Here is a 14,236-nt window from a genome sequence, read left to right on the forward strand (position 1 = left end):
AAAAAAAATGTAATTGGCTTTGTTCCTTGCAAAAACCATTGTTGATGCTAAAATAGTAAAACAACAAAGAAAACGTAAAAACGCCACAATCCCACTATTTTGATAACTCCTGTTGATTTTTAAAAAAGAAATCTATTGTTAGAAAACATAAACAGGCTAAGGAAAAGGAAAATAACCCATTGTTAGAAAATATACAGGTTTTAAAAACAGGTACAAAATAAGTGAAATCCTTCCCACGAGGCCGTGCACCTGCCCTCCGCACAATCCTCAAAGGAGCCACTATTATGCATTTCTTGTTATGCTTTCCTGCAAATAAGTTAATTTTTATCTTTGTAACCATTAATTAAAAAATTATGCAAAAGGGGTAATGTTAAAAGCACGATTCTCTGCCTTGCTTTTCCCCTTCATAAAACATAATCACGATCAGATCCCCCCACTCTGCCCTGAGGCTGCATCATCCAGTCTCCCCCCTGTGGACACTTTGGTCTTCCCTGTCGCTGCTATTCCTGCAAAGCAGCCGATGAATACTCTTGTCTATATATCTCAAATATCTTTTGCAAACGTGCCTAAGAGAAGTTTTGATAAATTTGATAAATCTTGCCAAACTGCTTTGAGAAAAATGGACGCAATAGTGTGCACATGCTTCTTTCACACCCTCATCATCCCTGGGCACCATCAGACTTTTGAAGTTTTGCTATCTGATTGTAGCATCTTTTTAAAAAAAAATAGACTTTATTTATTTATTTTTTTACAGCAGTTTTAGGTTCACAGCAAAAAGGAACTGAAAATAGAGTTCCCGTACAGCCCCTGGCCCACACATGCAGAGCCTCCCCACTGTGGGCATCTCGCACGGGAATGGTGCACTTGCTACAGCTGAGGAACCTGCACTGACACATCATTATTACCCAAAGTCCATCATTTACATTGGGGGTCACTTTTGGTGCTGTGTATTATATGGATATTGACAAACGTATGGTAACATGTACCCACCATCACAGTGTCATACAGAATGGGTTCACTGCCCTAAAACCCCACTGTGTTCCTCCTATGCATCCCTCCCTCTTGACAACCACTGATCTTTGTATGGTCTCTATGATTTTGCCCTTTCCAGAAGGTTATTTAGATGGAATTTTAACATACATAACTTTTTCACATTGGCTTCTTTCACTTAGTAATATGCATTTATTATTTCTCTATGTCTTTTCATAGCTTGGTAGCTCATTTCTTTTTAGTGCTGAATAATACTCCATTGTTTGGATGTACCACAATTTATTTATGCACTTGTCTGCTGAAGGACATCTTGGTTGCTTCAAAGTTTTGGCAATTATAAATAAGCTGAGTGCAGGTTTTTGTACAGACATATGTTTTCAACTCCTTTGGGTAAATACCACGTGACTGCTGGATCATAGGGTAGGGGTATGCTTAGTTTTGTAAGAAACTGCCAAACTGTTTTCCAAAGTGGCTGTACCATTTTGCATTTCCTCCAGGAACGAATGAGAGTTCCTACTGCTCTGCATCCTTGCCAGTATTTTGTGTTATCAGTGTTTTGGATTTGGCTATTCTCATAGGTGTGTATTGGCATCTCATTATTGTTTTAAATTTGCAATTCTCTAATGACATATGATGTTGAGCATTTTTTCATTTGCTAATTTGCCATTGGTATATTTTCTTTGGTGAGAAGTCTGTTCAGGTCTTTTGCCCATTTTTAAGTTGGTTTGTTTGTTTTCTTATTGTTGACTTTTGTGAGTTCTTGGTTTATTTTGAATAACAGTCCTTCATCAGATATATCTTTTACAAATATTTTCTTCCAGTCTGTAACTTGTCTTGTCATTCTCTTGATGGAACATCTTTTTGTGTGTTTATTGGCCATTGCATTTTCCCCCCTAAAAACTGATTTTAGATTCTTTGCCCATTTTTCAAATGGTTTAATTGTCTTTTCTTTAAATGAATTCTGTGTAAGTTGAGGAAATTAGCATTTTGCCTGGTTCTTTTTTCATCAGTTTGCTTTCTTCTTTTTACTTTTTGCTATTTACTTTTTAGGAATATTTTTTCCACTCTGACGTTTTTGTGTTATGTAATGAAACTTGCTGGTACTTTTTCTTTCTGGCTTTGGGTTTTGTGTTCTGCTTAGAAGGGATTATTCCTCTCCGGGATTATAAATTATTTACCCATGCTTTTTTCTAGAATTTTATGGTTTCTTTACATTTAAATCTTCTATCCATCTATAATTTGTACATAAAGAATCAGAAATGATAAGAGGGTTTGATGTACATATATATTTTCAATTGTTTGTTCAATTGCCATAGTATCATTTATAGGAAAAGATTTGAAATATACCTTAATTATTAACTAAAGTTCCCAATATACTGGGGTCTATTTCCTGACTCTCTACTTTTCTGTTGTTCTATTAGTCTATTTTTTCTCTGTTTTAATTATTATAGCTTCATAGTATGTTTTAATTCCTGGCAAGCTAGTCTTTCTTCATTATTCTCATTTCCCAAAAACTTTCCGTCTTTTCTCACATATCAGTTCTGATGAACTTAGAGTTACTCTGCTACCAAAAGCATTTATATTTCAGTTGTAGTTGTGTTGAATTATAAATTAACTTAGGGAAAATTTATTTAGTTTAAATACTGAGCTTCTGAAACAGGGACACATTTTATCTTTGCATATATTCAATCTTCTCTTTCAATAGTTTTAAAGTTTTTTTCACATCAGTCCTGTACATTTCTTATTAAGATATTTTATTTTTCTCGGTTAACATTAAAAGTGGGGCCTTTTTCGTTATGTTTTCTAATTGGTTTTTCTTTGTGTATAGTAGAGTCATTAATTCTTACATATTAGAGATAATTTATTGTTTCTAATAGTTTCAATCAACTATTTTGGGTTTTGTAAAAATATTATCAGTTTATGTATAAGTGATGGTACTTTTGTAGGCTTCTTTCCAATATTGAATTTTCATTTCTTCCTCTCACCCAATGCCACTGGGTTGTATTCCAGAACAATGTTATATAATAGCGGTGTAGTAACCTCCTCATCTAGTTTCCAACTTTAATGTTTCAACAGAAAATACGATACTGGTATTTGAATTGACATGTACATAAATATATGTCGGGTTAAGGAAGTAACTCATATGTTACTGAAGCATGAACTTGTACTTGTCAGATGCTTTTTTTTGTATCTACAGATAGGATTGTGTGGTTTTTTAATTAATATAGTTTATTATATTAATAGCTTCCTGAATATTGAGCCAACTTACAGTCTGGGTACACGCTTCATATAGTCAATTATTTTAATATACTTTTGCAATCTCTTTGCTGATATTTAACTTTCTATATTTCCATTCATAAATAGGATTGGCCTATAGTTTTCCATTTTAGTGATATCTTTGGCAGTTCTGGCTTCAGTGTTATGGTGGCAAAAGAGAATTATTTTGGAAGTTTTTCTTCTTCCTTTTTGCTCTAGAAAATTTAAGTTGTATCAGACTTATCTATGCCTCAATCATTTGAAAGACTTCACCTGTGAATTCATCCATTTTGTTTTATGTTAGGGAAAATAAAGATTTTTTTGTTTGTCTGCTCTGTGCCAAGCTCCTTGCCTCTAATCCCTGAGAAATCAACATTTGGGTCCTGTGGCAGAAAAGGAATAAAAAAGCCTTTTGTTTAAGAGTCTTTCCCTTAATTTTCACATTCTCCCATATCTGCGTCATTGGATGGCAAGATTCATCAGACTAATATATTCATTTTGATATAGTCATTCAAGATTTCTAGGTCTGGGTCTCTTATCCAGGTATTTACAATCTGTTTCCTTCCATTAAGGACATTCCCAGAGTTCATAGTGCTGCTAAGACGAGGGTGTTTTCTCCAATAAAGGCAAAGGTAGACTTTTCATGGTACAAAGACTGTCAAATTAGCTCCCTGTATCAGCAAAGAGTGACACTGATGTTTCCTATGATGGTGGCCCATAATCTTCCTGGGACCATGAACCCTGTTCAGAATCTGACGAATGCCTTGGATCCACTCCCTAGGAGCTTGTGCAAACATGCCCGTATAACGTCAGGGCTTCATAGATATCCTGACCTCAATTTAAGAATGTGGCTCTTATAAACATAAAACTGATTTCTATTTTCCATTAATGATTTGTTTCTATTATAATTTTTTTTCTAACATACTATCTTTAGAAAATTCAACTTGAGGATAAAGTTTCAATCTAACCACTGGCAATCACAGAATGTGAGTTGGTGTTTTGCTTCCCAGACTCCAGAAAGGAAGGATGTAAACTACCCCTGTGCTGGGGCAGCTGCACCACGGCGGGTGGGAAAGGTGTCTCAGAAAACAGCAGCTCCAGACTTGACACCCCAAAATACCTCTTTGGAGTGAGCTCTGAACCTCTTTCCCTAAAAGTGAACAAATTCTCTAATGTTGGGACAGGACAGAATCTGAGCATCCAGGTGCCTCTCAGGGAGGTGAGAGATTGTGGGCAGAGCCTGGGAAAGAGGATGCCTGACCCATTCCCCTCCTTTGTCTTCTAGAAAAACAAGTCCAACTGATGCATTAACCAAAAAACAAATGTTCAAATATCCCCCTGCTTTATTCTGATCAAGATTTGAAAGGACATTTGCAGAAGACACATATGTGAAAAACATGCCCTTACCTTCTGGCTTAGGTTAGCACAGGGAAAATAAAGGGCTTGATCGGGACTCGTGGCTGCATGGTGCAAATATGTCAGTGTACTCCATCTGGAAAACCCTTCATCACACTCTGGCCCTGCCCATCCTGGTCCTCCCACAGTGCTCTGTGTGCCCACTGCCAGAGGCTTGGAATAGGTCTTTCCTAGTGCCTGTTTGCTTGTCTGTCTTCCTTTACCACTTACCCCCATCCATCCCAACCACCCCTAGGTGGTTTCATGAGAACGGGGATTTGTCTTGTTCAGTGTTATATCACCAGTGGTTATATTACCAGTGGTTGCTCACTGGCAAATATTTACTGAGTATATCAATGAGTTATAGGCTCACTGAATAGGCTACACAAAGATGCACAGAATACTGTGTTCTGAGCAGACCTCCCAGGTTGAGGGGTCAGAGTCCTGCGAGTACTGTTTGGGTGGGAGCAGGAGGGCTGAGGAGGTAGAAGCAGGTTCTGGGGAGAGAGGATTAGCAGCAAGAGGCTTTGAGCATCATAAATCAATTTGCCAGGTTAGGAGTGAGACAAAATGTGACTGTGGATTCTCAGCTGGAAGGAATTATATGTTATGTCAGTATCTAACCATCAACTCTCTATCACCCTTAGAAACTCCCTTCCTATTCACACTTGACTTTGTGGAATGGAGACAGAATTTAAAATTACAATAGACAGAAGATCTTGTAAAATACACCCGTTAAAATCATTCTAACCTCACCTAGAAAATGTCTGGGTAACACTGATCCTTTGTATGTAAATAAATCATGTGTGCAATTCTATAAAACTACAAACAAATATTACAAAGCTCAAGCACTGAACTTTACATTTATTGTGTTTTATCTGTAGCATTTGATTTACAGCTTCTCCAAATCAAAATGATTTCTTCAATTCTCCTCTAAGAAAAGAATAACAAATATTTATGAAGGAAGAAAATAAAGAATTAGATTATACTGTATAACTACTTCAGATTTCTTGCTTCCCTAGAATAACTGGAATTATTTCATTTAGAAGCTGATTTTTAGAACATTAGGGATGAAGTTTTGAAATTCTGTCTCATTATAGGACTGTTAATGAAGTTTCTTTTTAGCGATGGTTAGATAAGTACCGGTGACATGTTGCAAAAATTAATTTATGGACTTGTTAGTGAGGCAACAGGAAGACAATGAATTCACAAAAGGCTCTTATTGTGATTATAAAATCCAGGTTGAAAAATAAATGTCATGTCACCTTGCCAAAATGTCATGGAGCCAGGCTTCCAGAACAGGAATGGAAATGAGGGCAGGTCTGAGAACATTGCTGTAGTGGCATGAATCTGGTGAGATCATGAAAGCCAGAATTTTGACTAAGTCATTAGAAGGTCCTATTTTCTTATGATTTGAGGAAAATGGCTCTGAACTTTCCCCAAGTCCCTCTTTGCTTCTGTAGAGGCAATTCTTTACATAGCACAACTGGTGGAAAACTACAATGAAGAAAAAATAGCATGTTGGGGAATCCTGCTGTTCTGAGGTCTATTTAAGGTGTCCCGTGGCTGGTGGCTGTGAAAACCCACTGCCTGCTCTCTCCAGGATTCCAGTGGGGGGGGGGCCCACCTCACCGGAGCAGTGCAAACTGTCCTAATTAAATAGAGAGGGTAGGCCGGGTGCAGAGGTGCACGCCTGAAGTCCCAGCACTTTGGGGGGCTGAGGCAGGAGGATCGCTTGAACCCAGGAGCTTGAGGTTGCTGTGAGCTATCATCGCACCACTGCACTCTAGCCTGGATGACAATGAGAGATTCTGTCTCTAAAAATTCATAAAATAAAATAAAAGAGAGGATAAACTCTCTACTTCTCCATTAGTTTTTTTATACATTCCTTCTTGACACATTTTGAGAGTGAAATAGACTCCATCTGGACACCGTGGATGAAGGGGACCTTTTGGCAACTTTGAAGACCTTCACCCCAAATTGATGATATGTTGCAATGGACACTTGTCAGAAGCAGCTTCAATCAGCAATTGATCTTGCCATTTAATCTCTCCCAAACACAAGGGCACAAGATCATTTATTATAAAACCAAGATGTCTTCCAAAGTAATGGGTTTATGTCTAACAATTCTAGATAGCGGGTCACGTAAGTCAGGTACCTGCAGATTCATTTTGTGACTAATTTGATGAAGTATTTTCCAGGAGGTTTCACAACCTCATAGTAGCTGGTCCATGGTTGCTTCATTACGATTTAAAATATTTTTTGAAACATCTACTTTTAAAATTCCCAAGACAAATATTACTGTTGCCAAACTTAATGACTTCAAATTTGGAAGGCAGGCATCACCCATCTGTCTGCTGTAGGAGACCCAGACTGGCTGTGGAGGAAAATCTTGACCCTATTTTAGAATGTGAATTTAGCCCGTATTCCCAGGGAAATGTCCTGTTGAGTTGCTTTTTTTTTTAAATCGGAGAATGTCAAGCTTACCTCTGCTCAGGGGTCTGACAAAGTAAATCAATCTGTAAACATGAACTAATGGAAAGATATTTCAAGTTTGTTCCTTGTCCTTTGGCAAAGAACTTTACTTTGAACTTTACACTATTCAGTTATTATCGAATGTTCAGTTGCAGAGACACTGGATTAAGGTGGAGGGAGAAGAAAAGGACCCTGATATTTTCACTTCCAATTTCTCATAGAAAGAGCCAGAAGACATAGAATATGTATAAATAAACAAACAATAGCAATCTGAAGTAGGGATAAGGATCATCCAGTAGAACATAATTCTGGTGAGATTTCTGCAAATTTTAATGTTGAGGAAGACAACATAAGAAATACATTGTTGGACACATGGTCCAGCCTCTAAGCCTGGGGAGCCCTCTACTCCAGGTGGGTGGCTCCAAATAAGGCAAGAATATGACGTTCTCTGCCACCCTCTCACTCTGGCAGCCTTTTCCCAATTGCCTGGACTCCGCCAGCACTATTTCTCAAGCAGCTGCCTACTTTCTCTATCCAGAGGCTGCCGTCTGCGTGGGGGTGAGGCAAACGCTCCTCAGGGAGGGTCCGTAAACTAGGCAGGTCTCGCTCACCTGGTGCACACCAAGAACAGCTGCAGGCTGTGTCAGAGTCTGCAGCACTGTAGGGAGCCCGAAGGCGGAGGAAGAGCTCTCAGCCCTTCAGCAGACCCCGCAGACAATGCCTGCTGGGTCCCAGAAGGTGGGAAGGGTGGGTGTGAAAACCTGCTGTCTGGGCACAGACCTAACAGAGAAGCCTGGAAGTTCTCAGTGGACAGCCTGGTGGCTGAGGACAGTTTACCTGCACTGTCTTTGGCAAATTGTAGGTATGCGTAGACTTCTGTCCTTTGATGTATAATCAGGGAGAAAAAACATCACAAGGCTTATTAAGAAAGACTGTGACGCACGAGGGGACGGAAGCAAGGGCAAGAATACGACTGAGAGGAAGAGCTTGCCTTTGAAAGCGATTTTCTACAGAAAATAAAAAAGAAATATAAAACATGTGGCACGTGCTCCCTATAAGATACATAAAACATGAAAAACAAGGTGAAGTGGGATATGGAGAGGCGATCAAGTACGTCCCATGTTCCTCACACCTAACAAACGCAGACCTCCCTTCCTGCCAGGCCTGTGCCACCATCCACACCCCCGGGCCTTTGCACACACCGGCCCTCCGTCAGCCTTGCCTGCCTTCCCGACTAGGCCTGGCAAAGTCCCATTCTCGTCACCTGCCTCAGCCCACACTCCCTCATCTGACCCCCAGCGCAGCTGCCGTGGGGACCTCGTCATGGCTCTCTCTACACGCCGGCACAGTGGACCTCGCACTCCAGGACTGGAGACTTTAAATACAGTATTCTAATTTATAGTAGAGTAACTGAGTGCTCAGCGACAGGGCTTAGATTTCATTTATCTCTGCAACCCCTACCCACCATGGTTTCTGATGTACAATTAAGACTAATAAATAAATGAGAGCCCCAGAAGGATAAGAATAGATGACAACTCCTTTGCAGTGCAAGGACTGCAATAGCTGCCCATGGGACAAAGACACAGATGAGGGGGAATGAGGAAGTGAGAACAAGAACTGATGCCTGTCGAGAACCTACTATGCTCAGAACATTAAAGCCCTGATTACTGGAGCACTGACAACTTGGTCCTTCTTTTCAAAGAATTACAAGTTTATTACACATTTAGTGTATTGTCACTAACTAACTCAGTGACTTTTGGGACATGATATAATGGCTAGAGACAGCAACTTTTCCTGAGAGATTAGTGCAGCACCAACCAGCCTCAATTTAAAAGCAGATACCCAAAGTTTATTGGCAAATTGATTTGGGGAAACTTTATAGCATTTCCCCTCAGAAACAGTGTGCTTAAGTCCCCAGACCAGACTGCAAAGGCTTATTTAACCCAGGAGATTTTGAGATTATGCCAATAACTGAACAGCAAAAAGTGTAAGCTAGGTGTGGTTCTGCTCCATCACCACGTGGCCAAAGGATCACTTAACCAAAATGATGGTTTCCACCTGTCTCACAGACGTGCTGGGAATAGACTAGAGTAATGCAAGAGGAACTACTTTGAAAAGTGTGCCATGTAGTCACACAACCATAAAACCTAACTGCACGTTAAAATACAGTTTTGCAGGAAAGTGTGTGCTCCCTTCTGCCCCAGGACTACTCCAAGGGCTCATTTTCTGTTCTATTCTTTTTTTTTTTTTTTTTTTTTTAAGAGATGAGGGTCTTGCTCTGTTGCCCAGGCTGGAGTGCAGGGGGGCAATCATAGTTCACTGCAGCCTCGAACTCCTGGACTCAAGGGATCTTCCCTCCTCAGCCTCCTGCACAGCTGGGATTACAGATGTGCCGCCACGCCTGGCTAATTTTTTTATTTTTTGTAGAAATGAGGTCTCACTGTTTTGCCCAGGCTGGTCTTGAACTCCTGGGCTCAAGCGATCCTCTCGCCTTGGCCTCCCTAAATGCTGGGATTATGGGTGTGATTCACTGTGTGAGACCTCAAGGGCTCATTGTCAACGTGGCAGCGGGAGCTCAGGTTTTCTCTCTGTTCCAGCATCACATGGACTTTGCCATTGGACTCTCACATGCTTGGAGAACAAAAGTTGTCTGTAGGACGTACATTCAAGTGTCAACCCAAGTGTCCGCTGATTTGTGTGAGAAAATCATTAAGGAGATACAATCAGGACAATGGCCACATGTTAAAATATTTCAGGATGTGTGAGTTTGAAGTATGAGCAGCAATAGCACTTGTAGAATGACAAAGATGAGGTCAGGGCTGAAACAGAATCGGTACAATCTCTTGAACCTTTATGTTGCTAGTATGATGGGAGCACCTCGCCGCCTCTCCTCAGATGTAACCCCTTGTTTCTGGTGACGGCAGCCCCTGGAAGGTGTATGCTTGTGACAGTTTATCCCACTGTGGAGGCCGTTTTCTGGGTAGTTGGTGTCTTGCTTCACTTGAAGGTTACCTTGCCTGTCACTGTGATGATATCTGTCACACTTTGCATTGGTCTGACTGCAGGTGAACTTCTGGAGTTGCCGGTGGGCTGAGTTCAGAGAAGCCAAATGCTCTAGGGAGCTTTCTTTAAATAAAAAGTGCTTCAGATAAGAATTTCTGTGAATTCCAGGGCTGGCCAGCACTCACCCACTGTATCACTCCTGAGCAGGTGAGGAGCTCTCCTCTGCCTCACCTGAGCCAGCAGGCTGGTCCCTTCAGCGGCAAGGCCCCATCCTTGCTAAGGCAAGAACTAGCTCTTCAGTGACCTGCTGTCGCTGGCAGAGGCCTGACCTGCACGCAGAGGCTTTTCCTGAATCGACTTCCTTCCACTTTGCGCCTCCTTCCCTCTGTGCTGTGTGTTCGAGGCCTTCCTGCTTTGACCACCTGGCCTCGGTTCAATCTTTTTTCAGCCTTAGTTTAGCTGTCCTCCAGACTTAATGATTTAACATGTATCAGGACCTGTTGGCTTTTTGGGGTACCCTCTTTCGAGGACTGCCCATATAAACGGGCCTGGAAGAGGGGGCCTGGCACTCTGAGGATACTTCCCCAGATCCCACGCTTAAATTCCTGTCCTGAGCAGGAAAGGGACAGACATCATGTTTCAATCTGCATGGACAGCGTAGGGAACAATGACAGAGCCCCCAACAGTGCGTGTGGCCCTCCCTCTCCTCGCGCTGCGGCCTGCCGTCCTGCCGGACCCCTCGGGATGGAGGCGCCAGGCCTCGCGCCCTGCGGTCTCTTCTCTTACTGCTCATTGCCACGGCCGCGATCAGCCATCGATAGGATGCTGCAGCAGTGATTTACAAAACGGCAAAACAGGGTTTTTTTTTTGGAGTCAGAGCCCTTTCTGAGTCACTCATTTTTCATTTCAAACACTTTTGGTTTTTTACATGGAAAAAAAATGAATCTTAAAAAAGTAAAAACTCTTAGTAGCATGACAAAGTCCTCACTAAGTTTTGTCCTGCTTCCCCCAGTTGGTCATTTTTAATTTAAGCGAAAAGGAAAAGGAATGCCCTTTCTAAGTAGATTTCAGTCTAATGAGATGTACTGAGAACTAATTAAGAAGCACCACAAAGATACAAATTAGGTTGCAATTTAGGAAAAGTATTGCCTGAAAGTATTAGGCAAGTATTACCATAGAGGTGAGCAAAACCATAAAGCAGGAAAAAAAAAGATGTGATTTAAATTTATATTTGCAACTAGCTGACCGGGTGCCCCGAGATACACCATGTAGGCTCTTTGGGCACAGGGCCCTCAGTTACACACAGAAAACAAGGTCAGGAGAGTCTAGTCCTTCTAGGCCTACCATTTTATAATTCTGTGACTAAAATCTATCTGAGACAATAAATTCTACTCTATCAATTTATTTATAAGCCTAAAAAGAAATTAAAACTTAAGAAAATATAAATATTTAAAACCAAGAAATTAAAAAAATGTGCTCTAAAGAAAGGCATATTCACTGGCAGTAACCATAGCTCTATTAGAAACATTCGGCTACCTGGGGAAAGGAGCGAAGTTTGGCGCTTCTCACACCAACAGGTGCCGTGCACTTGGACAAGGCTGCCTTTGGGTCTCATTCCCCTTCCCTACTTTGAGATGTGTCTGTCTGCTCATAATGCATCTGTCAGTACATCTCCACATGTGTGCAGGAACATGTGCACACACACACACAGACACCCAAGGACAAAATAAGAAAGTGAAGAAGCACCAGAGTTAGGTCTGACCAAAAAGGAAGACACGAGACTTACAGGAGCTGCCGAGTTCTTGACCGTGACACTGGGGGTGGTAGCTCGCAGGGCTCCGCTCACTCCGTGGTAGTATTTGAAGCAGATCTTAGTTTCAGCTGAAAGATAAAAACAAAATGGGACTGAGAGCTAGAGAATAAGCCAGGAGGAGACAGCCATGGCCAGAGAGGACGTCTCCAGGAGCAGCACCTAATTCCTGCCCTGACCCAGCCAGGCCACACCTGACAATGACGATCTACATGTGGCCTCATGAGCAAGTCTGACTTCTTTCCAAAATGTGTCATGAAAAATTGTTTTGGCCTTAACAATTTTTTACCCAAGTTAGATGTATTATTTAGACTTAGCCGCATCCATTCCATCCCATTAGAGGTTTTAAACCCTTAGTCCTTTTTTTTTTTTTTTTTTTTGAGCCAGAGTCTCACTCTGTGCCGTGGTGTCAACCTAGCTCACAGCAACTTCAAACTCCTGGGCTCAAGTGATCCTCCTGCCTCTGCCTCCAGAGTAGCTTGGACTACAGGCACGCGCCACCATGCCCGGCTAATTTTTCTATTTTTTAGTAGAGATGGGTCTCACTCTTGCTTAGGTTAATCTTGAACTCCTGAGCTCAAGCTATCCTTCCGTCTCAGCCTCCCAGAGTGCTAAGATTGAAGGTGTGAGCCACGCCTGGCTAAACCCTTAGTTCTAAGATTTGAGGTATTTGGATGCCTCCCACCAGTCTATTTCTTCTGTGATTTGCTATTATTTAATTCATTGCAATTAATATCTTGGTAATTTGAAGGAAGACTTTAAGAAGTTATTGAAATACATGGATGGATGGCATGTTTTCTAAACTCCTGAACACATCAGTGATAACCCCTTTGCCTCATAACTTGTTTTTCTTCAAGTTCTATAGATGATTAAGCAGACAAGATATGGTTTGGGCGGGATCATTACACCTGGGTTTGAATTTTAGTTCCATTACTCACAATCTGTGAGACAATGAGCGAGTCACTTAACCTCCCTGGACCCCATGCTAAAATAGGACTTCTGACAACACCTACCTCATAAGATGTTGGTTAAGCAAGTGAAAGCGCTTAGAGTTCATTTCAGTGCTTAGGAAATGTTAGTGATGATGGTGACACGATGACTAATCGACAGTGGCGTGACTCCACTGCCCTGTGGCATTTGGTTCTGTGGAAGATGAAATCTTAAAAGTGACCTGCTTTTCCCAATTCACTGTTAATAGAATTTTTTTTTCTTAAAATTTGAAAAATTTACCAGGCTATGTTTTGGTCCCTTGTATTGATTTCATTTGGAACAATATGAGAAATCTCCAATTTAAGATCCTTTTCTCAAATAGGGAAATTTGTCTTTAATTATTATATTTAAAAAAATAATGTCTATAATTTTTTAGCATGCTCTTAAAATATGCTCCCTATGGAAAACATGGAAAATGAAGAAAACTATAAATAAAGGGGGAGGTTCAAAACTAGAGACATTGATCACCAGGTCTCCCCAGAAAGAAGAAAAAGTTGCAGGTGAAAAAACATAGCCCAGGTGGAATGTTGAGGGAAGAGTGCCAGAACCTAACAGAGATCCCATGGCAAGAAGTTGTGGAGCAGAACAAGAAGGAGCACGATTTTGGCAGAGATCAATCCCCTAGGAATCTGGAGTCTCACAGAAAGGGTAGGTGGGGGTGTTTATTTTTCCACTCCTCACATCCATGGCAGACTTCTGGCTCCCAAACTCTCAGAGAGCCCCTGTACCCTCATGAGGGGCCACTGCCCTTGACTAACTGAGAGCTTAAGGGCAGGGCACGAGGCTGCTAACCTCCCAGGGTCACTTTCTCCGCCACAGACCTCAGCCAAGGTGGCAGGCACCGTGCCGCTTGTGCACCCACCTGCCCAGGGAGTCTTGCTCAGCTCCCTCTCGAATACCAGTAATTCTTAGATTTGGTGTTTTGAGATAATTTTCTCTATCTCATAGGCAATCTTCATTCCTTTTCATTCTTTTTTCTTTTTTCTCCTCTGTGTATTTTCATATAGCCTGTCTTTGAGCTCACTGATTCTTTCCTATGCTTGATCCAGTCTGCTGTTGAGAACCTCTAATGAATTTTTCAGTTCAACAAATGTATTTCTTAGTTCCAAGATAACTGATTTTTTGTTTTATTATTTTAATATCTTTATAAAATTTATCTGATACATTTTTAAATTGCTTTTTTCATGTTATCTTGTAGTTCACCGAGTTTCCTCAAAACTGGTATTTTGAATTCTTGGTCAGAGAGTTCACATATTGCTACCTCATTAGGGTCAGTTAGTGGTTCCTTGCTTTGTTCATTCAAGGAGGTCATGCTTC

The 14,236-nt window shown here is 41.2% G+C and overlaps 1 protein-coding gene across 1 annotated transcript in view; it reads right to left on the reverse strand.

Moving 5' to 3' along the window:
- HECW1 (HECT, C2 and WW domain containing E3 ubiquitin protein ligase 1) overlaps positions 1-14,236 on the reverse strand; it is a 218,670-nt gene that overhangs the window by 166,783 nt on the left and 37,651 nt on the right. The window contains exon 3 of the mRNA XM_069461989.1: positions 11,906-12,000. Coding sequence (XP_069318090.1) covers positions 11,906-12,000 — 95 coding nt within the window. The remainder of the gene's footprint in view (positions 1-11,905; positions 12,001-14,236) is intronic.

The sequence above is a fragment of the Eulemur rufifrons genome, chromosome 29 (genome assembly GCF_041146395.1).
Source record: "Eulemur rufifrons isolate Redbay chromosome 29, OSU_ERuf_1, whole genome shotgun sequence".
NCBI lineage: Eukaryota > Metazoa > Chordata > Mammalia > Primates > Lemuridae > Eulemur > Eulemur rufifrons.